General features: G+C 40.0%; 1 protein-coding gene across 1 annotated transcript in view; it reads right to left on the minus strand.

Moving 5' to 3' along the window:
• LOC146640102 (protein kinase C-binding protein NELL1-like) overlaps positions 1-26,744 on the minus strand; it is a 313,384-nt gene that overhangs the window by 204,855 nt on the left and 81,785 nt on the right. Inside the window, exon 4 of the mRNA XM_085350021.1 lies at positions 25,865-26,035. Within this exon, the coding sequence (XP_085206147.1) occupies positions 25,865-26,035 (171 nt within the window). The remainder of the gene's footprint in view (positions 1-25,864; positions 26,036-26,744) is intronic.

A 26,744-nucleotide genomic window follows, 5' to 3' on the forward strand; every position in this document is an offset into this window, starting at 1 on the left:
GTTTCAGTGGGCATGCTGTGACACCCTTTCACATTCCAACAAACGACTGTTTTGGAATCACAACCAAATATATTCAGTATATACAATATACACAAATGATGACCAACATTACAGTCTACACCCAATCTAAGAAGTCCTTGAGACACTTTCTGTATGCTGCTGCTCAGAACGAATTGTCTATAATGTGCAATGTTCTGTGTAAGCCAAGCCTACACTTTCATCGTGCTATCATGCTACACTACAGGTGTATTAAACAATCCACATCACAGTCTATGTGGACAGGGAAAAGGGGATGTATTGTGAGCAAAATGTACAAGAATTAACACGAGACAACCCTTTCTTTGTGAATACAAATTATGCCCTACTAACTGTAATGTGCTCATAATAATTGGGATGATTCTCAGTTACAGTCCATTTATTCTGATTGGATATGAATTCCAGCTCATTTACATGTGGATTTCTACTGTTCTGTGCAAGAAGAGTTCTGCGATCAGCACTTTTCTTCATGCCAGTGTACTGTATGTTCCATAGATATGCTTGTACCTGTGTGTAAAATTACAATAACTGTAGCTGAACCCCCTAAAATTTGCATTACAGTTCACATAAGTCATTTCCCTTAGCTATAGGTAGAAAAAACTGTTGTGTTCCTCCTTTATATACAGTGCTTAGGATGCTTCAGAACAGAGAGCCTGGCATCACAAGGGAATGATTATGTGACTTCATCTCTCAGTAGCACCTCTGTGACAGCAGTGATTCTAGGTGCTAAGCTGTATTGACTGTCTCACACAGCATATCATTGTCTCTACTATACATACACATAAAGTGAGAAAGTGGAACATTTGCATGTCTGTCCCTTTGGAGGCATTACTTTGAAAAACCTCTGTAGGAAATTGCTTTTCAAAATTTCAAAATTTTCCAATTTGGGAAACAATACATACACATATACTTGTAAATAATTTTCCTGTAATTTGAAGTAATCTGCCACTCAACTGCCCACTGTCACGCTCACCCACTTCTCCTCTTCTAGAGGTTATGTCTGAAAAAACAGATGCTTGAATCTCATCTGGTTTGTTGTAGCAGAACTGCTGTCAACCAACATAGGAAGCATTAAAAAAGTATGCACACACACCAAAAACATACACACAGGTCATGAAGCTGCTATATTGCCTTCCACACAATGACAAATTCTGGTCATGCTGAGGAATTGCACTGATCTGACAGCACAGCAGCTGTAATTTATTCATGCAGACACATGGACATGTGAGATACTCCTATAAAGACATAAAAATAATGGAAGTAAAATTCTTTCATGCGTGGTGCTTTCATTCATTTAGGTACCAACCTGAGTGAAGGTGTTTGGTTGTTTGTTTCGACATAAATACTGTATCCCTACGCTTCTCTGCCTGTGTACTGTCAGTTTGATATTTCTGGCATTTTATTTTTAATTCTGTGTACTTTTTTTTAAAGTGTAAAGATTTTTTTAAACGGTACACCATTACCTGTCCACCTTTCTTTCAGTTTCTCAAACTTTTATGTCCAGAGTACACCCTACTATCTTTTTTTTAATATTTAAAAATATAACAACATATATTTGTTTTTTATGTTTGTGGACTACAGGCTAAATGTCTGGATTAGTTTGACATGTGCAATTTTGGGGGGAAATTTCATTGAATTGGCATCTACACACAGTCAAACATTATTCTGCATTTTTTATTAATATTTTAACCACACCAGGAGTCTAAGTTAAGGTAAATGATCAACTAAATGACCCCAAAATATTCAGGAATATTCAGAAAATATTTTCCTTTAATTTGTAATTTTTTATGGTGCTGTTTTTTCATGTATTTAATAGAGTTTGAGAACCGAACTGACCAATACATTGACTACATGTAATACAGGGTGCTCAGGATGCAAAATATTTCTTTTAAATGTCATTAATATGAAATTCAAGTGCTACAAAAAGAAAATATAAATACTAGCTCTATCAAAAACAATCATCTGCCTTTAAAAAGGCTATTTAAAAAAACATTGGACATAGAAACTTACAGTAAATTTTAAAATACATGGCTAAAAATCGTTTTTTACACACAAAATGTCCAATGTTCACATGTGACATGTCCATATGATAGTGAAAGTCATCTCATACTTTTGTAAACACATCTGGAGTCACTGCAGCCACTGGTGTTGTTATGCTACCTACCAGCACCCATGAAAGTCACAAATCTGCTCTTTTTAATAGTAGTTTACTGCTACAACTACACATGTTTCTTTTTCAGCTATTTATTAATAATTGACTTTATGTATATGTATATATTGTACTATTCTTAGTTAGCGTATTGTCTGTCTTGTTAATGTATAATATAATGGAGCACTGTAACAAAAAAATAATTTCCCCCAGGGATCAATAAAGTATTTTGATTCTGATAATAGACTGTTTTAATCATTACCAGTGGGCAACTGTGGAATTACAGAATTTTGAAATACTTTTCGATACACCCAATATATCATATCCTCTGCATCACTGGTCCGCGGTGGTGTGAGGATGGTGAATCGGGCTGTGAAATAACGTGCTGGTTTTCTTTCTTGTTTCCCAGGTTTTTTTTTTACTTCAGTGAAAGTACTGCTGCAAATTTGGGCAGCTGTCATTGCAGCCTCTACTTCTAAAAGGGCATCTGTAAGCTTCTCTCATGCCTCTTAAGTGCTGAAAATGAACTGAACTTTACCAGCTCAGACTGGAGCTCTGCCACCCACAGTGGTTGAAAGATGCTGCCATTATGCTCTGTGATGGCAGACATGTGATTTGAATCGATATTCCCATTCGCTTTTAAATCCAGGCCAAGTAATCACAAAGAGTCAGAAAACCTTAAGGGAAGAAAGTTGATTCTTTTAACAGTGTTTTTGATTTTTGTTTTTATTTAATGTGTACAAAAAAAAAAGAGAAAAAAGGGAGAAGTGGAGAGGGTAAAACTAAATGAAAGGGACTGGAGCATCTTCCCTGAAAAAGGAAACTGCTACCATGAAACTAGAACATATCCTCACAAGATGGCAGATGTATCATGTTTAATGGATAAAACGACCCAAATTCTTTTCTTTTACCTCCCTGTTGGTGTGTGTGTGTGTGTGTGTGTGTGTGTGTGTGTGTGTGTGTGTGTGTGTGTGTGTGTGTGTGTGTGTGTGGGGGGGGGGGGGGGGGGGGGTATGACTGGTTTTACCTACAAGTATGTATATGAAGATAGGGTCTAATCTAGCATTGTCACCCAGTTCCCGGAGGAAACGCATGCCTGCTACCATGTTGTCAGATATCTATAATTACTTCACCTCAACAATGACCTTATCTGGTGATAGAACCTTGTGTCCTTTTCTGATAAGGCACTACTACTGTACTGTATCTGCAGATATACTTAAAAAAAGAAAGACACTAAGATGGTGAGGATGGTAAGATGTGGATGTATGGCTGTGTGCGTGTCCCCTGGGTCTCATTGGAGTATAAAGCTCCTCTTCTCTTCCTCGTCCTCACCACCAGGGGCCTGAGCCTGACCACCTGCCTGAAGGAGGTGTGTTGGACCCTGCTGAGCTCAATCAGAATCAGAATCAGAATCAGAATACTTTATTGATCCCTGGGGGAAATTATTTTTTGTTACAGTGCTCCATTTTAAACCAACATTAAGACAAGACAGACAATACGCTAACTAAGAATAGTACAATATATACATATATATACATACATACATACATAAGTCACTTATAAATAAATATTTGGAAAAGAAACATGTGTAGTTGTAGCAGCAAACAGTGTGTTAAGTGGATGCGTTGTACAGGGAGATGGCCACAGGCAGGAATGATTTCCTGTGTCGTTCAGTGGTGCTTTTCGGTAATCTCAGTCTCTCACTGAACGAGCTCCTGTGACTGACCAACATGTCATGGAGTGGGTGGGAGGTGTTATCCAACATTGTCTTTATCTTGGACAGCATCCGCCTCTCCGACACCACCTTGAGGGAGTCCAGCTCCATCCCCACAACATTGCTGGCCTTACGGATCAGTTTATTAAGTCTGTTGGCATCTGCGACCCTCAGCCTGCTCCCCCAGCATGCAACAGCATAGAGGATCGCACTGGCCACCACAGACTCATAGAAAATCCTCAGCATTTTCTGGCAGATGTTGAAGGACCTCAGTCGCCTCAAAAAATAGAGACGACTCTGGCCCTTCCTGTAAAGTGCTGTGGTGTTTTTAGCCCAGTCCAGTTTATTGTCAATGTGTACTCCAAGGTATTTATAGTCCTCCACAATGTCAACACTGACCCCCTGGATTGAAACAGGGGTCAAGTGTTTCCTGGTCTTCCTGAAGTCCACGATCAGTTCCTTGGTCTTTGCCACGTTGAGCTGCAGATGATTCTGCTCACACCACGTGACAAAGGAGTCGACCACAGCCCGGTACTCTGTCTCATCATCCCTGCTGATGCATCCAACCACCGCAGAGTCATCAGAAAACTTCTGAAGATGGCAGGTCTCTGTGCAGTGGCTGAAGTCTGTGGTGTAGAGGGTGAAGAGGAAGGGGGAGAGGACAGTCCCCTGTGGTGCCCCTGTGTTGCTAATCACCTTGTCAGACACACACTGTGGGAGACGTACATATTGTGGTCTTCCTGTCAGGTAATCAACAATCCAGGACACCAGAGAAGCATCCACCTGCATCGCTGCTAACTTATCACCCAGGAGGGTCGGCCTGATGGTGTTGAAAGCACTGGAAAAGTCAAAAAACATGACCCTCACAGTGCTCGCCGGCTGGTCCAGATGGGTGTAGACACGATTGAGCAGGTAGATGATGGCGTCCTCTGTTCCGAGACGAGGCTGATAAGCGAACTGAAGGGGATCCAGATGTGGTCTTACTATGGGTCGCAGCTGGTCCAGGATGAGCCTTTCCAGGGTCTTCATGATGTGGGAGGTCAGTGCCACGGGCCTATAATCCTGGGGGCCACTGGGACGAGGCGTCTTTGGTACAGGGACGAGGCATGATGTCTTCCACATCACCGGGACCCTCTGCAGACTCAGACTCAGCATAAACAGTTTATGAAAGACTCCAAACAGCTCAACAGAGGAAGGCTGCGGTAATGACACACTCCATCACACTGGACACAAAACAACGGTGAACCTCAAACAAGAAAAGTACTGGGAGAACTAACAGCCTCATATCTGTCCCTGAAAACAAAGCCAAATATTTGAGTGACAACACTTTTCATTGCACAGGCCATGATGGCTGCATGTAGATATCCATCATATAAAAGCAGACAAAAATATGGCATCAGCAGCTTCGAATATTAAGCAGGAGTGCAAAGAAATAACGAAACAAGGAGAAAGCTTCCAGTGTCCTGATGATTTCCTTTTAGCATAGTTTACATTGGCTCACACTTTACAAAAAGAAAAGGAGTTAATGATCCGTAGTAGCCCTGTGAGCTGTGTCAGTCCTGTGATAAACTAGCAATCTGTCCAGATTGTACTCTCACCCTATGTCAGCAAGGATAGGCTCTGGCCCGTCCGCGACCCTGAATTGGAAAAGCAGTTAAGAAAATGGATGGCTGGAAAGAGATAATGATGTTCAGAGGATTAAAGTGGCATGTTATCTTGTTCTAGGCAAAAACAAATGATTAATATGAGGGTCAACATGTAAACTCGCAGGGGGTAATACATTAGTGAAGAGTGGGTCATACCAGGGGCCTGATGAAGATACAAAACAGCATTGCTTTACTGCAGGCATTAGCTGTTTGTAATTTTACAGGGTATACAGTATATGTTTTTGCATTGAGCTTCAAATGTATTGTTTTAAACAGGACTCACTTTAAAGTGAAAACAATGTCAACAGAAGCAATATCATGTTCCTACTAATCAATGAACTGTCTTTCTTTGTTGTTAGAGTAGATATCAGATTAGCCTGCACATCACATTGTTACTGTGCACAGTGAACTTGCTACTTTGTTGCCTTTGAAATGGTTGCTTTGGAGATGGGAATCAGTTCTGAGACTACTCGCTGTCAGTTGCTGTTTTAAAACCCACTTTGGTCAAGATGGCAATGAAAGACAGTAAGATGGAGTCAGTCTGCTATCAGTTTGCTAGAATGAGGTCAACTTGAGAACTACAGTGCATGCAATCTGTTGATAATATAGTGATAACTTGACAAAAAAAAATCTGTAGGTGTCGACATAGACAGAAATTCACATTAAAAATAAATTCATATGAACTATTGATATCCACGTTCCAGCCCAAACCAATTTGAAACAACATTTCCTCCACAAATACTGTAGTGATGGAATTGCTGCAGGACAGAGATTTAGCTGTAAAATGATGTAGCTGCTCATCAACCTCTATATAAACTCAATACAACCAGCGGAGTGCGCTCATCTGTGCAGACTGACTCAGATTGGTTGCAATTTGTTGTCTTTCGTTTTTAGCTCAAACTTGCTAATTACATCTAGCAGTTAATTTGGGTTGAGGTCTGGTCAAGTTCACACCATAAACATTCATTTGGAACTAGACTGAAACAACCTACTCCAAAGGGTCTTGGAAAAAAAAAACAAGAGTTTGATTTAAACGGACTCAACACAGCAGGTGTGAATGCACCCTAACTATTATCTTTTAATGTCAGTCAGTTTTAAAACTTTCCTCCCAGTTTATTTAACTTATGTAACCCAAATAGAATTCTGGCTTCCACAGATTGGCTGTGTGCCCATGAAAATAAGTCATAAAACACACCTATCCACAGAATCAGGTTCTTCCATTCCAACCTCTCCACCACCAAGGGCAGGACCAAAGAGCTGACAGTGGATGCCAGGGACAAGACTGTAGACCTGACCAAGGTTGGAATGGCCTACAAAACCATTAGCATGAAGCTTCGTGAGAAGGTAACCACTGCTGGAGTGATTATTAGAAAAGAGAATGACCACTGATGTCCCTTGGTCTGGAGCTTCATGTGTGATCTTGCCTCGTGGGGGTGAGGATGATCATGAGAAAGGCAGTTGGGACCAACATTAGTAACAATGGGTTTCCCCTGCTCAAGTGTGCAAACCTGGTTACCAACTACAAAAAAATACCTTACAACTTTTCATCTGGATTTTTCATTGATATTCTGTCTCTCTCATTAAAATAAAATCAGAGACTGTTAATTTCTTTGGAAGCGAGCAAACTTACAAATTCAGCAGGGGATCAAATAATTGTACCAACACCGACACATATGATTAAAGGATTTTTCTGATTAAAAATTTAGATCAGAGGGAAATAGTTTTGATGCAAGCAGCACCACAAAAAAGTTGATCAGCACCAGATGCATTCACATCAGGACTGCTAGTTTACCAGTTCACGCCTTAAATTAATCTCAGGTGATAAGTGCGCCCAGAGGGAAAATAATTCGCTTTTAACAGTTGCGTCATTCGAATGGCTGGATTGCAACACTGATTGTAAATCCCAGTCGGATGTTAGAGATGGCTCTGTGTAGCCTGACTCACATGGAGAGCACACTGCAGAAAATCAAATGAAGAAAAGGCTTTACAACCACCACCACCACTTCATTGACATTTAAAAATTTCCTTCATTAGCTTGCCAAGTGCAGGAGGAGTAATTACTCAGAGGTTTGTACGAGCTGCTGCCCTGGAAGAACAGCCACCCATGATCTAAACGCATTTTATTTTGCTGGAAATACCCTGTTGATTAAAGACCCAAAGGCCACATATAATTTCCTATCTGCTTTCACTGTGTGTCCTATGAAGCTGGGACAATACACCAGCGCAGTCAAACAAAAGAGCTTTCCTGTCAGAGATGTTGTGTCTCCAGCGGAAACCTTGCCAACAACAAGGTCATCAGTGCCAAGGTTACAGGTTACAGACAGCGTCATGTAGCATTATTAACCTGATTTTAACTCATTATTATTCTTGGCAGAGTACCCTCCTCTTAGCTGGGGCGTCAGTGATCAGGTAATAAAGTAATGAATGGTTGCTGCTCTGCTGAGCGGCACTGCCCTTCACAGGAAATTAAAAAGGTATACCTGAATTCCTCATTTGGAGTAACATTTATATTCTTTCTCACTTTTAATATAAGAAGGGCTTGGCTATCATTTAAAACTAGAGATGGCACGATACCACTTTTTTATGTCCGATACCGATACCGATATCATAAATTTGGATATCTGCCGATACCGATATGAATCCGATATAGTGTTTTTTAATCAACAAAACTGTTTTTTAAATATCTTGCTGCATTTTGTATAAGTTCATACTCAAGTTTAAAACAACAACTACACTAAAGCTATTCTGTTATACCTGTATGCAAAAAAAATTTTTTTCATAGTTCAGCAATACTGATCAATCTAATAAACTTAAACCTACACCATCCTCCCTATTCTGGTATTTTAAAGAGTACTTAGCATAAATATTAAGCAACCTAACTAATAGGGTTCCAACTCCCAGCAACAACAAAAATAAATAAATAGAAAATAGGGAACCACCCCTCACGCTCCACCTCATGATGCTTAATCGACGTAATCAACCTTAATTTGATGCAGTGTGAAAAAAAAATGCACAGAAATCAATTATTTTTCAAGAAATATTAAATAGATTCAACAGCTTTCTTCAACAAAATTGCGGACTGCACAGATGGTACCTTCCCAAAGGAAAAAGTACTATAGCTTACTAGGGTATATATATTAGACTTAATAGTTACTATATACAGTAATGGACTTCTATTCATTTTGCATCAAATTAAAACTTTGGGTGTCAGATAATTATTTATTAAAAGCTAGACATTTGAAATGAGAATAAGAAAGAAAAGTATGTCTTTGTGCCCCCTTTTCCCTGTTAATGCCCTATCGGCCCCCCTGGCTAAACTTTGCTAGATCCGCCCCTGCACAGTTACCAGCGTCAGCTGTAGAAAAAGATCCTCGAGTAGAAAGTAATATTAAATACATTCTAACAACAGCTGATCAAGCTTAAACGTGCTGCTGTTGTTCAGCCGCTGGTTTCCTCTTTCTGGTGCAAAGTGGGCCAAAAGCAAACTAGAGACACGGACTCGCGACAGAAAAGCCGATCAGCTGATCATTAAGCAGTTTCATGATTGAAGTAGCAGCAAGAAGAGGCAGTCGCTCCATATATCGCTTGTTAAGCTTAACGCAGGAATGCTTTACAAACATTCAGAGATGGACTTACACACTTGCTTTACTTCTCTCGGGGATAACTTTGTCGGAGATGAAATGCCGGGTTGCTAGCGAAGCTCCACATGCTATCCAGAGCACCGACAGGTCCCGCATGCCACAGCCGCTCTATCACGTGATGCATACTGCTCCGACGTGCTAACGTTCTGAGGTGAGTTACTGCGTGTTGCAAGTTTTGTGAGGTGCTTTCGTGATATTTAATGGATCGGATTACATTTTTTATTTTTCTCCGATATCCGGTCCAGTAATTTAGGTCAGTATCGGACCGATACCGATACGTAATATCGGATCGGTCCATCTCTATTTAAAACCTGTATAATTTATATAGAAACATCACACTGCAATATTTGGGAAATACAAAAGGAAACAAAACCATATTTTCATAAGAACTTAGCTTCCTTGCACCTCTGTCATTAACCTAATGTCCCATTCCACTCTAATGGATTTTTTTCCCGCCCTTATCCTAATGATAGTTTTGGCTGGGCAGATGAACTGCTTAACAGGTAAGAAAAAAAACCCTTCCAGCTCACTGGCTTCTTTAATGAGCAAAGCAGAGTGTCATTGTCTGGCTGCTGGACAAAAAAAATATCATATTATTATGAGATCTTTAAGGGGGAGAGCTCCAAGTGTCCGTCTTCCTTCATTAGCTAAGTGTGTAGTGAGATGGCCAATATATATTTTATTTTGAAACTGTATAGATGTGAAGTAGATCACGATGGCTTCAGAAAAGCAAAAAAGTATTAAAGGTTTTCCTCCTCTCGATTGTAAGGAACAGTGTACTTCTCAGACCCACTGCACATATTTGAAGCACTGGAGAAGCTGTAACTTCACTACAATGGAAAGATAAATAAGATAAACAAGGAAACAAAAAAGGAGAACATAGTTCCACTCAAAGGAGAAGAAAGAGCACATCACAACACATTTCCAAATCAAATATTTATCCCGATTATTTAAATATAAACCAGGAAGCAAGTCCAAATTCTAAGTTCTTAATTTGTCATCTCTAAATTGCTAAACCAACAGGCAACTTTACAAATTGGATGTTTTCTGTAATGTGACACAAAACAGAGAAAAAGCTTCAATCTGTGGTTCCATTTGGGATGCTACAATCAGAGAATTTTTGGTAATTTGCCTGTAAATTATATGAGCAATTGTTCTGATCAAAATGATATTATGTGTTTACAAACAAATCAATTAGAGAACTAAACATTGCAGCATTTCTTCCATGCAAGCTCTATCTGACCTTCCCATGTGTCAGGCAGGTTAGAAAGTCAGTTTTATATTATTTGCATAATCTTCTATTTTGTACGAATTTTCCGACAGTTAATCACTCTGTGTTGCAACTAGCAATCAGCCCTGATATTCAGCTGTTTTGAAAGCATAATTAGAACATCACTCAACACAACCATCACAAGTCAGACAGAGAAAAAGAAGCATGACGCAACTGGCAAAAAATTTTGGGCCAGAAAAAACATTTTTTTAAAGCAACTTTTCACTTAGCCTCTGGTTAATTCAGGCCACATACTGTAAATGCTTTTCCATTGCCATGTTCCCACATGCTGTTCATGCATCTGCTCCTCTAAGTCTGTCTTGACCCACTATCCATTGGCTTCTATGATAATTGTACAGCAGGGAATTTCAAAAAGAAATACGATTGCTCAAAGACACAATCAACCGTGTGCTAATAATCCCAACCACTGTATGTAGGGAGAACCTTGGGAAGCTGATGTAACATGCAGTCTTTATCAGCTCACAGCTGGCCCAGTTAGACATTACAAATTTGTTGCTATTTGGAACAAAGGAGCCAAATTTTCATCTCGTGCTGTGCAGCTGTACTACACTGAATAACAAAGTATACCTTTCAATTCAAAGGTTTTACATATCAGGAGGTAAAATAAATTAATCTGGCCCTTACCATGCTCTAAAATTATTTAAATACCACCTCACATAACATCAACACAAGACACATTATACCACAGGACTATTTAACAAAAACTAAGCCATATTATGACAGTTTATGTGTGTGAAATACACCCCATGTTTCCACAGTTTGTAGAGCTACCACAGCAATAAGTTCATGTAATCATTTTCTGCATGACTTTATTGGTCTCTGGCAATGCTGTGGAGGAATTTTAGCCGACTCTTACTTACAGCATTGTTTTAGTTCATTGAGGCTTGTGGTCTCAGGCCTGAATTTTGATTGGGCCGGTCATGACTGTTCTTGTGGTTTTAAAGTAATCCCAAACCAAATAATCTCAAATAACTACCCCACCACTACCATGCTTGACAGTGTTTGTGCAGATATGCTGTATTTGGGTGTCACCAAACGTGGTGCTGTACATTATGGCCCTTTAATAATAATAATAATAATAATGGATTGTATTTATATAGCACTTTTCAAGGCACCCAAAGCGCTTTACAATACCACTATTCATTCACTCTCACATTCATACACTGGTGGAGGCAAGCTACAGTTGTAGCCACAGCTGCCCTGGGGCAGACTGACAGAAGCGAGGCTGCCATATCGCGCCATCGGCCCCTCTGGCCAACACCAGTAGGCAAGTAGGGTAAAGTGTCTTGCCCAGGGACACAATGACCAGGACAGAGGGCCCAGGGATCGAACCTGTGACCTTCCGGTCACAGATGCGATCCCCAACCCCCTGAGCCACGGTCGCCACGGTTGGGACTTTAATCTTGTCTGTCCAAAGGAAATTGTTTCAGAAGCTGCTCAGATGCAGTTTTGCAAACCTAAGCCTTGCTTCCATGTTCTTTTTTTAAAGAGAAGAGGCTTTCTTCAGGCAACTCTTCCAAACAAGCCAAATTTGTTCAGTCTTTTTCTAAGGCCTGTAGGGCCTAAGATGTAGCTCTTGGATTTGTTTTTGTTTTTTTGCAATATCTCTGACCACTGCATGCTCTGACGCTGAACATGCACTTGTGGGTAGATTGGGAACCGTTTTAAATTCTTTCATTTTTGTATCCTTCTCACTGTAGAAAAATGGACTTGACACTGTTTGTAAATGGACTTATAACTCGTCCCAATTTGATCAACATCAACAATTGCTTCTCTGTCATTGCTGATGTCTTTCCTTCTTGGCATTGTGTTAACACACACCTGAATGTTCCAGAGCAGCAAACTGCCAAATCACATTGCTGATGAGCAATTAATCTAGTGCATTTGATCCACTGAACCTGGCTGCTATTGACCCTCTTTATTCCTATGGACATAGTAAGGGTGTACAGTATTTTGGTTTTGTTGATGTCTAATCATTGTATTTACCTAACAGTAAGACCTGCTAATGAACAGATTCATGGGGAGAAAGTTAGTGGCACACTAAAGAAAAGTAGGAAGTATCATCAGGGAAAACCTATAGGAAGTCTATAGATAAAACATACATAATTCCCAGGTCTCTGGACTGAGGATAGATACCAGAGCATCCCAAGATCAACCATACAAACACAGGAAAAACATCAGATAGTTGTCATGAAACTTAAACCTCCTGGCTTTAATATTGCTGTAGCACAGCTTCCATATTTATTGCATATGATAAATACATTTAAACACATCAAACAGTTAAAAACAGTTTCCATTTAAGAAGAAAAAACAAAACAGCCTGATGTTAGTGCTAAAGTAAAGGGATCACCAAAAATTGTTGAATCATCTCACAGATCTTTGAATCTACTCTATGCCCTCTACAGTCTCACATCATTGTCTCTGGTGTTGTCATTACAGTATAGTTGAATCCAGAGCAGTTTTTGTAATACTTCACTTAAGATATTTATATTTTATGCAGTATCAGGCAGTTGCCTCATTCCCCAGCTAAATAAAGCTGTGCTCCCTAACAGTCAATGAAATCATTCAACCACTCACTGCAGCTAATGGAGCAGTATCAATAAATCTATGTATTCAAATCCTTGACCTTATATTACAAGGGAATAAATAATCCTGTCAGAATTCATACTACCTGAGTATAGTATAGTATATATATACTCACTCCACAGTGAACTTGAAAAATTCTAAATCAGGTCCAATTGTTATTCAGTTGTTCAGCTTATCCGTAAGTAAAGTTTTTCAGTGATGAGTGTTCAAAGTCTGTTGCTGTGACACCCACACACTCTACAACAAAAACCTCTAGAAGAGAGAGTACAAAAAGTAAGCACACATAATGATGCACCCCTTTACATAACAGTTTAAATGTAAAATGATCTGTAGCCTCAGATACAAAAACACAGAGACAAAAAAACCCAAAGCATTAATTTTTGACTGTAAAATAGCTAAACTACCAAAATGTAACATACAGTTTAGATAGTGAGGCCATATTTCATCTTTGACCATAGTTGTGTCCAAACTTCTGACTTCTATATATCACATTAACTTTAATTATATATTATTTCTGATTTGCACTGGATTATAAGCCACACTGTAAGTGCACTTACTTTCAGTTTTGTAGTAGAGATGTGACTCTGCAATTTTTTAGGAGTGATAAAAGTCATGTACAAAAATAAGAATGTGTCCATCCATCCATCCTCTTCCGCTTATCCAGGGCCAGGTCATGGGGCCAGACCTCCCTCTCCCCGGCCACCTCCTCCAGCTTGTCCATGGGGACACCAAGGCGTTCCCAGGCCAGCCGAGAGATATAATCTCTTTAGGGAGTCCTGGGTCTGCCCTAGGGCCTCTTCCCGGAGGGACATGCCCGGGACACCTCACCCAGGAGGTGAGGTGTTCCAGGCACAGAATATCTTTTTACATTTTTTAATTTTCCTTTGCTGTGTTTCATTTTGTTGTGTGCATCTCTTTAACAGGGATTCACAACTAAAACAGTGTGACAAAACTACATGTACCATCTACACTGTGAACACAACTCAGATCTGACAAAAGTATGCACTGCATATTGATACAAAGTGCAGCCAAAAAAAGAAAGAAAATATTTTCACTCTCATCCGCAAAGAAGAACTCAACTGAGCTGTCTATTTTTTTCCATGTCATTGGTGTCTCAGATCTTTACTTTAGTATGTGTCTTTTTTTCCAATGATGCTGTACCAATACAACAAGAAATAGAAATTAATCTGCATTTGTGTAAATAGCATTGTAAGTTGCATATAGACAACTTATGATGTTGTTCTTGTTCTGACAGAAAGACCATCAAAACTAGACAAATGGACCATTTTAAAAATGCTTTCTTTGGTTCTTTTGTAATACAGGAATTATGTTATAAACACATATATTATACTTTGTGTTTATGAAAGTATCATCTTTGCTGGAGGGGTTTTCCTCTGAGAATATTGCTGTGCACTAATTATGGCAAAAGCATGACCAAATAACAGGAAGCAAGTTTTGCCCAGGCCTGTTTCCATGACAACCAAAGAACAAAACCCACTAATGAAGACTTAAATGCAATTATGAGCTCAGGATAAAGCTACTAACCTTGTATTAAGACAGACCAGCGCATTGCACTGCCCCAGGCCACATCCGGTCAGTTTGCCATCCCTGACCATCCCATGTGAGGTCAACAGGAAATTAAGATTCAAATATAATTAAATACAAATCATGCACTTTATTCCATTTTGGCCATCAAATATCATCATCAGAGAATGGCTTACTGTAGTTTGCAGTTTTTTTGGAAATCAAAATAAACTTTAATGTTTTTATTTTGAAGGTGATCTTTTTTTCTTTTTTTTTCCTTTTTTTACAATTTACATTTTGCAAATGTGTGCAAGCAAATACAGTTTCACCTTAGAACAGCCCTTTGCTTGCTAACATCAAACAAACAGATGTCAGCTTACATTGAAAAAGAAACATTGATGCAATTTAGAGTTTTTAGCAAAACATGAGTTTCTAAGTAGTTAGAGGTAGCTAGAGGTAAAGCCATCTGTTTAGCTTGTGGAGAGAAGATTGCTATGTTTAAGGATTAAAGTATAAAGCGCCACTAGGAGACTAAATACGCAGAGAATTTCAAGAACTCAACTCATTTAGAATAGGAATGGACATCTAAACCTTTGTCAGACTCAGGACATTATGGCAAATCTGGATCTTCAGTCAGTGGACAATTTTGTCTTTTTTTACCATAGTACTGCACAAGAGCTGTGATGGTTGGATTCTGGAGTCAGACACTCACTCTACTTTTAAGATTATTATGAAACTTTTCATGTTCCTGTGTATATTAAAGTGTATATTAAAGCTTAATTAGGTGACCCTAAAACATTCCTTGGTTATGCTGCAATAAGATTAGGCTGCTGAAGGGGAAATATGTTGAACCTGGATGTAAAGTCAAGTGATAGAACTGAATCCAGAACTGAAATTGGGTATTTTTACATTGTGTTATTCACTACGAGGTGTTGTGTAAGTCATTGCTAAAAACTAACCATGCTGTTGATGGTGTAAGTAAAATACTTCACTTGATCAGGGCATGAGCACTGAATCACAGATAGTTTGTTGCACTTTTGGAGCAGCAGAATACTGGACATGGTGACAGAGGCTACCACACATCTGTCGGGTGGATCAGCCTCGGCAAAGAATATGAAACCTGAGCGCAGAAATTAAAATAGTTTTCACTGAAAGACAATAATATACTAGAGTGCTCAGAATGAAAGGCATCTGGCTTTTGCTGTTGTTGACATAAGATACTACACCTGAGTGTAATGCACTTGTTCAAGTACAAAACAGATTACAGTTATCTCACTGTACAAAAAACAAAACAAAGTTGAAAAACATCAACAAAGTGATGATGAGTTTATGTTTGCAGTGGTAACTGAGATCAGAAAACAAATGAGGCACTCCTAAACAATCAAATCAACCCCTTTTAACCACTGTGAGGCATACATTTTAATGTTATATGGCTCCACCCTAAAGGCGGCAGTGGAATAGAACCCAGTTAGTTTCCAGGTTGACTTTCATCTCACATCTAAAGATCATACATGCAGCAGAGCCTTGGCTATGAGAGTCAAAGAATAAAAAGAAAAAGAAAACAGATCCAGGAGTAAGAACGAAAATACTGAAAAGAGGAAAAAGAGCCCCTGGGAAGAACAAGCCAGTCTGTGCACCACCTGGTAGTGTAATTGTCATTACTGCAATTAGGTCCAAACACAAAAAGCTTACCAAGTGTGTAGAAAGGGTGTATGTGCTGGATGTCTGCCTATAATTCAATTAGGAGAAATTAGAAATCACAATTACTGCACCTGACCTTGTCTAGACTCTGCAGTGGCACTAATGCAAGTATTACAAATCAAGGTGTGTGAAAAACAAATACCTAAAATAACACACTGATCTCACAAAACACATTTGATAATAAAATGATAGGTGGAAGCAAGGGCAACCAGGCAAAAAAAAATGTGGCTGAAGAAGTTGAGGGGGTTGTCCACCAATCAAAAAGAGCTGCAAGTTTGATGCGCAGCGCTTTCATGTGCATGTCGTGGTGTCCTTGACCAAGAAACCAAACCCCATCAACTGGAGTTCAAGTGTGCATGTGATAGCAAGAGAGAAAGAAATAGTTTAAGGTGCATAATAAAAACTTTATGATTATGTGTGTGAATGGGTGAATGTGGCTTCTAGTAAAAAATGCTTTGAGTGTTGTGTTAGAGTAAAAACCAGTGTATGTAGGCACTAGATAACTGACCAAAATCATTGACTTTGTTTAAGGGAACATATTGCAGCTATCTTTTCCCTCCACACATCTGAGTGCAACATGTTGTTATTTACAAATGTCTGAGCTGTTCACTGAAATGCTCCTAAAATGCTGCAGAAAATTCATTTTTCATCCTGACAGGTAAGCTATACCAAGTTTTGTTCACAAAGCAGCCGACAGACAGAACAGCACATCTTAGACTAAATGTCTGTGACTTTGACTTTTAGTGAGACTATCATTGTAAGTTATGATAATGAACTAAAAGTAGAATGGCAATGACATCATAGTGATTGGAGGATTCAGTTTTGCGTCTAAGTAGTGATGAGGTTTTGTGTGGTGTACAACTCTGATGAATGTTAAAGTAAATGAATGGAAAAAAGGAACAACAAAAGACTCACAACATTACTGTTTTTTTATATTTTTATTTCTTTTTTTGGATATACATCAGAAGTATTGTGGTGGTATTCTGCCAGGCCCAACCCAGATAAATGAAAGAGTTCCTACACGGAAGTTCATATAGTATAAAATCTGAGCCAAATCAAATATGTGGATTAATTTGATGTGATGACCCCAAATGAAAAAAAGTAGCTGCCAAAAGTACCTTTAGGTTAGGTGCAAAAAATACAGGTAAGTTGTCTTTTTCCCCTTTCCAGTATCTCGTTTTTGTCAGTTTTAACAACAACACAAGTCTCACTCTCATGTATCTTTCATATATAACCGTTTCCTTTGGCTCATGATCCTTTCAAGGTTATTCTCTATCTTTTATCTGGTGTTCACAGATGTATCTAAGAATCAAGAGACAAGTGAAATTGTTCAGATTCACTTAATGTTTAAGAGACAATAAGAAGGAGTGTAGCTTTGCCAGACTTGTAAAATAAATCTCCATGCAACAGATTGGGAGCATTTATTAGGTTGTTATTGAAAGAAAAAAGATGTGAACAAACTGTGCTGAGCCAAGCTGATAAGCCTTGAGGCAAGCTACATTAATCAATGCACAGAAGAAGCATAATTACTGACAGAGACTGAGTATTGTCAGATAAGATGAGGATGAGTCCACAGAAAGAGTTCACAGCAGTACACATGTGGAGAAAGAAAAAACACTGAGGTCAAGCACTTCTAGCCCTGGATTAATCTGGATTTATTAGTGTAGACACTGTTAGGTCAACACCAAATAATTGTGAGGTGATGATCAGAGCAGAGCAAACATTTAAAGTGACACAGTGTTGGGTCTTTAGAAGACCTCAAGAATTAAGCTTTTTTTTTTTATTATGTCTGATCATAGTCCAGACGAGAGCTTGGACACTAAATTTCAGAGCTAAATTTATATTTCAGTCATTTGAGCCAAAGTGATAAATCTAACAAACTAAATTCAGACAAATATGGGTTCATCTGGGTGTCATTTAGAATAAGCTACATATTTTCTAAAGAACAATCAGCCATAACACACAAATGAAATGATAAGATAGATAAGATAAGATAACTCTTTATTGTCATTGCACAGTCATACATTGTACAGTAGTACAATGAAATTGAAAAAACTGTCCTACGTCGGCACTACATATAACACAACACGACACGATATGACACATCACAACGCAACAAACAACACAACACAGTATATTAACTTAGTATAAAAAAGAAGAAGAAGTGTATGTGTATTGCACACTGTTATTATTGCACATTAATTATTATTGCACCTTGTTATAAATATAAATATTATTGTTTTAAACATTGTTACCTCCCCCCTAAAAAAGTCCAGGGAGGTATCCAGTCAGGTCAGCTATTTACATTGATCAGGGCTATTGCCCTGTTGTAAAAGCTGTCCTTGAGTCTATTTGTTCGGGACCTCAGCAGCCTGAACCTCCTGCCAGACGGCAGCAACTTAAACACCCGGTGTCCTGGGTGTGTGCAGTCCCGTAGGATGCTGCGTGCCCTCTTGAGACAGCGAGTGCTGTACAGGTCCTTCAGGGAGGGAAGAGGATGTCCAATGAGTTTTTGGGCCATGTTGATGACCCTCTGGGGTGCCTTTCTGTGTGCTGTGGTGCAGCTGGAGAACCACACACCGATGCAATATGTCAGCACACTTTCAATGGAGCAGCGGTAGAAGACGGTCAGCAGCTCCTTCTTCAGGTCCATTTTTCTGAGGATTCTCAGAAAGTGGAGACGCTGTTGGGCCTTCTTTAAGACCGCAGAGGTGTTAGAGCTCCATTGGAGGTCTGTGTCTATGTGCACACCCAGAAACTTGAAACTGGAGACCCTTTCCACGCACTCCCCGTTGATGCAGCTCGGACTTCCTCCTTCTGAAGTCAACTACCAGTTCTTTTGTTTTGGTGGTATTGAGGTCCAGGTTGTTATCTGCACACCAATCTGACAGCCTCTGAACTTCAGCTCTGTACGCAGTCTCATCTCCCCCTGAGATGAGCCCCACCACGGTGGTATCATCTGCAAACTTGATGACTGTGTTGTCTGGAAACTAACACAGTCAAGTGTGTACAGAGTGTACAGTAGGGGACTCAGTACACAGCCTTGTGGAGAGCCGGTGTTGAGGCTGAGGGCTGAGGAAAGATGAGGCCCCACTCTAACTCTCTGTACACGGTCTGAGAGGAAGTCTCTGATCCAGCGGCAGGTGGTGGAAGGAAGTCCAATTTCCAGCAGTTTAACTATTAGTCTGTCCGGGAGTATCGTATTGAAAGCAGAGCTAAAGTCAACAAAGAGCAGCCTGGCGTAACGGCCCTGCACTTCCAGGTGAGAGATGGTGGTGTGGAGCGTTGTAGCGATGGCATCTTCAGTTGATCTGTTAGCTCTGTATGCAAACTGGAGCGGGTCGAGTGTGGGTGGCAAACAGGACATGATGTGATGTCGGACCAGTTTCTCGAAGCACTTCATTATAACAGGTGTCGGTAGTCGTTGAGGCTGCTAATGTTAGTATGCTTTGGCAGTGGGACAATTGTGGCTGACTTTAGGCACGGCGGCTCTGTAGCCCTTTTGGATGTTGCTGTAGGCTTTATCAAATGTGTTTTTCCCCCTCGTTGCACATTTAATATGCTGTTCAAATCTGGGGAATACTGACCTTAAATCAGCATGGTTGAAGTCCCCAGCTATAATGTGCACTGCGTTTGGATGGGAGTTCTGCTGGTTGCTTATTGTCTTGTGCAGCTCCTCCATGGCCGAGTTAGCATTAGCATCGGGTGGTACATACACGGCCGTTACCATGACAACAGTAAACTCGCGAGGTATGTAGACGGGTCTGCACTTCACAGTCAAATATTCCAAATCTGGGGAACAGTGGCTGTCTACAGTCTTTGTGTTTTTGCACCAGCTGTCATTGGTGTAGATGCATAAACCCCCTCCTTTGATCTTACCGGAGTGGCCATTCCTGTCGTGACGGTGGACCGTGCGGCCTGCTAGCTCAACAGCCGAGTCCGGAATTGATGGCTGCAGCCAAGTCTCTGTGAGTAATATTATGCTGCTGTCCCGTACACACTTATTGACTGCAATTTGTAATCTCAGTTCGTCGATTTTGTTGGTTATGGACCTGACGTTGGAGAGGAAAATACTCGGAAGCGGTGGCTTAAATGGCTGTTTCTTTAGCCGAGCTAATGGGCCCGCCCTGCAGCCACGCTTTTGCCTCCTTTGTTTACGTTTCCTCTTTGTCTTGCCGCTGGGAAGAACCAACCACGGAGACCCTGGAGCTCTTATTATGTCCTCCGGAATGCCGTGAAAGTGGTGATAGTCCGATGTAATGCTCACAGCGTAATCCCAAACTCAGAAGGTCCTGACGACTGTAGGTGGACTCTACTCGATGTATAATGATAAAAAACACACACATCCACACAGATACACGTAGAAAAAGTAAAAAACAAAACAGCGAACGTGAAGAGCAGTGAGCCGCTGCGTCTGTGCGCGCCGCCATCTTGCTAGGAGGCAAGAATGGATTGATTTTGTTGTTAAAAGGATTGGCTGGACGGTTGTCTGCTGTTACTTAATGGATACGCTGTGTGGCAGAAAGCCTACTTCCAAAATCTCTGCATTGGAGCAACTAAGATATATATTTTGTGTGTTTGAAGGACAGAATATCATCGCGCTGTCCTGACTGAACAATAACAATGAGGGTGAAAAATCCTTATATTTACCTCCAGCTCCAGTAACCTGACACCTTCATGCATTAGCATTTTTTAATTTAACATTTAGTTATCGTGGTTTATTAACCAAGTGTTATTAATTAGCTATTCAAAGGGCAATTCCCTCTTAGAGCTGTCTGTCAGGAAACATATAAAAGAGGTATATAAAATAGGTAGGACCTACATTAAAACATGGTCTATGTCTATCTGATGTCCCCTACTGAGTAGTACATACGAGTTCAACATCTATACTTTAATATCAATGTTTTCCTTAAAATAACTAATATTAAGTTTCACTATTTTTTTTATCTTTGTGATTGTCAAATCCGTTTGAAATCTCAACTGTAATTACACTGGAATCATTTCAATTATTATGTCATCAAGGTGTTTTATGGTTAACATTATCATAACCATTAGAATTCATTTAAGTATCATATAAGTATCCCGGACGAGCCCCCACTTATGTTACGACCCGGCTCCATTGCGGTTTATTTCACACCTCAAACATTTAGTAAACAATTAAGCAAATACAAGTACTCTGCAATAAATTACAGGTAGTAAGAAAATAAACTACTAACTCTTTTACGCTACGTCCACACCTACACGAGTATTTTTGAAAACGCAGCTGTTTCGTCCACATGTAAACGGCATTTCGAATCACCGAAAATGGAGATTTTTTTAAAACTCCTTTTTTTGCGTTTACGTGTGGACGAGGAATACAGAGTTCGTCACGCTGTGCGCTACGTTATTGTTTACATGAGCTGAATTGCAGAATGGCAGATAGTCAGATTAACAGTATTTTGTCTCTATCTTCAGGTTTTACACGCTTACATATACACACGCAGTTACTGACCCTCCATTTACAAAGGCAGAGGCGTCACGATGTGATTATTTTACGTGTAGTTGTTTTTTTTCCTGTGTAATAATATTCAACATTGCTATCAATACATTTTTCAAAAAATGCCTCTGTGTGCAAAATAGGTTTAAAAACATAAACAACTGTGGGATACTGTTTGTCTGTGATTTGAACCAGGGGAACAAATCGTGGCAGGATCAGCCTGATATTATTTATATCCCGCTGTAACTTTACTGTATAAAGAGCTAACATCTCCAAAATGTCAGCAGTAGTTAGTCATTATGAGAAGTGTTTGTGAACTAAAAATCACGAATGTGGGATACTGTTTGTCCGTGATTTAAACAGCCCAGCGCTGCTCCTGACGAAGGGAAAAGCAATTCTGCAGGGGAGACCTACCTTGGCACTTGTGCAGGTGAAACCAAAGGGCAGACGTGCTTCACCATATTTTCTAGTCTTTGGCTTAGAATGAAGTTGGTTTGGAAACATATTCAGCGATGCTTCATCTCCTGCTTTGCGTTTCTGTAGGCGCCCGTGCTAGCAGTGTCCAAGCGTTTTGTTTTTTTCCCCCCTTTTCATCCCGCGTCCCCCCTGCCATGGCTCTGCACCCCCCCTAGGGGGCGGGCCCCACACTTTGGGAAGGTCTGCCATAGAGGAAGGCGGGGCCACCTGAGGCCAGAGGCCGTAACACAGCTATACCGTTTAATAACTTCAAATGTGGCATACTATATAATCAGAACTTTATTATGCAGCACTTTTCCTGGTAAATGTCTTATGTTTATTGACAGGCTTCATCCCACTTTGTATAGTCCACATGTTCTTCAAATAATATTTTCCTCTTTTTCAATCAATCTTACACAAGGACAGCAGAGGAAGAAAGGAAAATTCCATGAATTTTCAGGACTCTGAACCACCATCAGAGTAATTTCAAATCCTAACCCAAGGTAAGAGCCCTCCGTTTGGGCATAGGGACCTGCACAAGGAAGTCAAATAAGATGACATGTAAATGCTGAAGCTGCTACCCTCCACAATACCAGAGGAATTATAAGTATAAGATATGGAAATGAGTTCAGAAACACATAAAAAATATTGTTCACATGGATCTGTCAAACTTCATGAAGGGACAGCAGTATCTAGAGAACAGGGCAGTTATGAACAAGTCTCGTTTCCCAACTTGAACAATGTCCAAAATGTGCGTAGGGGAACATTCGGTTCATTTAAAAAATTATTATGGTGATGAGCGATGTGGGTCAAAGACATTTAAACTGTGTCTGAATACATTACTGCAACTGAAATTATTATTTTAAAGCCATTCATCGGAGCAAAAGCAGGAGAATGAAACGTAACATTGGGGAGGGTGATATTAATTTCCTAGAATGTCCTTTGGTAACCTCCAAAGAGAAGGTACATCAAGTCTTCTGCTTCATATTCAACCGGAAGACATGAAGGTGATATTGATTTTTTTTTTGTCTAATGCTTGCCAATAAAGCAAATCAGCGTATTTCCCCCCAAATAAAACGATGTCTTTAATATTTCATTTATAATTTCTTTTATATCATTACTCTTTGTACTGTAATTCTGAGCCTTATTGACTTACTGATTTTGCAGTTAAACATGAGTCTATGAGACCCAACAACATCTTGTGTTTGGCTGTAAAATAGACATCAGTAAAGGAAAAGCCAAAGGAACACTACAAGTTTAAGTCCACCCGAGGATATGACAATAAATTGCTCCATCTCCCATTTACAGACACTTAAAAGCATTTAATGAGCCTTGAAATCAATAGAGTGTGGTTTAGTGCAGAAATTATACTCTTAAAAATTCAAAGCTAATGGGTCTGCTAGTTTGAATAAGTAAATATTCTTAACACGAAGAATATGAAAGGCTCAGTTTGGGTGGATATGAATATGCAATTTTTATTTCGCTTGTTTTGTCAACGCAGATTTACTTCCTGACTATTATTCTTTGTCTAAGTTTGTGTGGCATTGAGTTAATTTGTATTATTATTCTAAACAAACATGAAATATAACTGTACCTTTGTGATGAAAACTATCCTGTATATAAATCAATACAGTGTTTAGATTTATAGACAGCTTTGTCTGATTGGTCATTCATTGATACTAAATTTTTATCAAAAAAACAAACAAACATACAATTTCAAGCTTTATCAATGCACACTTACAGATAAAAATATTGAATAATGTCACAGATAAAAGTCAGTGACATGAAAGTAGATGTACAGTAGATTTTGTGGGTTATCGTTAGTTTTTTTGTTTTTGGTTAGACTGTTTATTGCATAAACCTTTTGGTTTCTTGTATTTACCCAGCACTGGTGATTTAAAATTATCTGCCCCAAAGACGCACAGGCAATTGCACTTGTAGATGAAAGTCAAATTTAGCGTATTGTAGAAAAGGCCGAATTAACAGTTGTTCTGTTTTTGTTGTTTGACACTTTGACAGAGCCACAACTAGGTTTCACCGTGTATTCTGAGATTACGGTGGGAGAGGAGCTGATGGTGACACTTGGGGCAGCTGGGAAAAACATCCCCTTGTTAGAGCATCACAACGGACTAAAGTGCGGTGTTGTTGCTCAGATGAAAGACATCATGAGCTGTGATTGCTACTTTAAAGACATTCTGAAAACTGAGTGGCATGTGGCTTTAGCTGGCATTGCTGCAGATGACAGTGAATTCAGATGACCAAACAAAGGTAAGAGCTGAAAGTGTCTGCTGATGAGGTGGTGAACCTGACCCAGACACATGGAGTAAGTGGCTTGGTAAGCATGTTGACATTCACACTCTTTCTTGCCTTGACATTACAGTTCTAAATATAGGCCTTCAAATTCCTTGCATGTCTTGGTAAATGAGAAAAAGGGCATCAGTGCAAAGTTAATGTTTGTATTGCTGAATGACCTGATTAAGTACATACATATATATCAGATTTTCAGAAAACTTGATCTCTGGCCTTGACCTTGAGGTCGGGATCACTGAAATTTTTACTCATTTAAGATGTTTGGCAGATGCACCTGTGCTATGAATTTCAGCATCCTACATAACCTTGTTCTCAAGTTATCACATTCACAAACTTGGGTGTCCACACTGCCCACCCGCCACCCCGGCAGGATGCCCTCAGCCTTTCACAGCTGAGGGGGTAAAAAAGCATTAGTGACTAGACTCTGTAAAAATGAGTAGGATTTAGACACAGTCACAGGCACTTGCTCAGACAGTTACGCTAAGTATCAGGCTTCACTTTTATACCACACGCAGCCACAAGCTAATGACTAATAGCACCAAACCAACCCATTCAATTTCACTGTATTAATTACATCAGCCCTGCTCAAAATAACAGCATAAGCAAAACGTTTTGATTCAAATTATGTTTTGATCTTTTTCTATCCAATAACACTCTGATGCCCTCCTTCATCTTCACCAGACTATCATCAGAGAGACAGCCACTGCAGTGATAATTAATTGACAAACCACCAGCCTGATGGGTATAATAGGCATCTGGGAAAAATCAATATTAGAGCGCAATCCTCGCGTGCATCGTACCGTCTTTCATCCTCAAGTGGTGACAGAGCATTACCTCCACTCAAATTTAGCCTGCTTGTTCTGTCTAGCAACTGTATTTAAAAAAAGGACAAGTGATGCCTTCATGGGTCTCAGGAGAGAATGTGAGGGCTGAGAAAGACTGTCACAACTGAAGTGCGTGTTTACAGATCAGCCTCGAGTATTCTCTTTAGATAAGGGTATTCACTGGCCAATCAATGTGGCGATTATATCATCGGTACCTTCCACTTCATTAAACAACGGTGTGAGCTGAAGACACATCCTATACAGAGACACACAGGATGTTATATCAGTATACAGCCTTTCTCTTCGTTAGTCTGTCCTTGAATGTTTTACTGTCAGCCATGCTAACACCCTGCTCTCCACAAGGAGAATGCACTGAACAAATATTTACCCTGATAAACACAGGCAGCTCATTAGACATGTCACTTCAAAGGAGCATGGGAAAAATTACTCAGCACAGTCTCTTGTGACAGAGATGTGAAGGTGCTCAAGAGCGGTATGTGTGTGTGTTACCTGTTACAGTCAACGTGCAGAAGCAGGTGGGAGGCACTGATGGTAAGGGCGATCTTGTGCCACTGGCCATCAGCGAGGCGGTAGGGGAAGGATTCAGAACGTGGCTTGCCTTTGAAGCGGTAGTGATAGCGGATCTCCTCTCTCACCCCGCTGCTTTCCAGCTCGAAGTAGCTGCAGGGGGAGAAGTCACAGGTCACAGATGCTCAGTTTCCTGAACAAAGGAAGGGGAAACTCAAAGAAAACACATTATGTGTACGAGGTTTTATCCAAAAGCAGGTTGGAAGATTTTTAAACCCCCACGGACTGCCATTTGGCTTTTTCTACCTTTAAAACCCGGAGAGCAGCCAAATGGCTTTTAGCTAGGCTTTAGCTTCAGCCAAGTGGAAGCTAAATTGGCTAGTCATTCATATGTAAATTGGGTCGTTATCTGGGAATTCTGGAGGGAGGGGAGTGGGGGTGTGTGATTGAGGGCGTGGGGGAGCTGCTAAAAGCTGTGCACTTCCTTTTGTGTTTCATCTTGATGCATTCTCAATCGTCCAGGGAAATAAATCTACAAAAGTCACCAACTTGGAGTGTTTCAGTTTGCCATCTTAGGGAGAAATCAACACACATGGGTGTATGTCCTTTGTTGCTGAGATTTATTGATAAAAACAGTACAAAAAACCAACCATTTGTACACATATTTACAAATAATAATAAAAAGTGAGTGAGTACAATTCAACATTTTCAGCAATCACTCACAATCCTGGCACTGCCATGGTATCTGTAGTCTGCATTTACCACATGTGTATCTTTTGCAGTGAACACATCGCACAGTGGCATGATTGTTCTTGCAGTTGTGTTTGACCTGACACGTGGCTCTTTTTCCATGGCTAGGTGT

This window comes from Diplotaxodon limnothrissa, linkage group LG1, assembly GCF_057381915.1.
Source record: "Diplotaxodon limnothrissa isolate DT_005_m linkage group LG1, D_limnothrissa_male_GT1.1, whole genome shotgun sequence".
In the NCBI taxonomy this organism is placed as follows: domain Eukaryota; kingdom Metazoa; phylum Chordata; class Actinopteri; order Cichliformes; family Cichlidae; genus Diplotaxodon; species Diplotaxodon limnothrissa.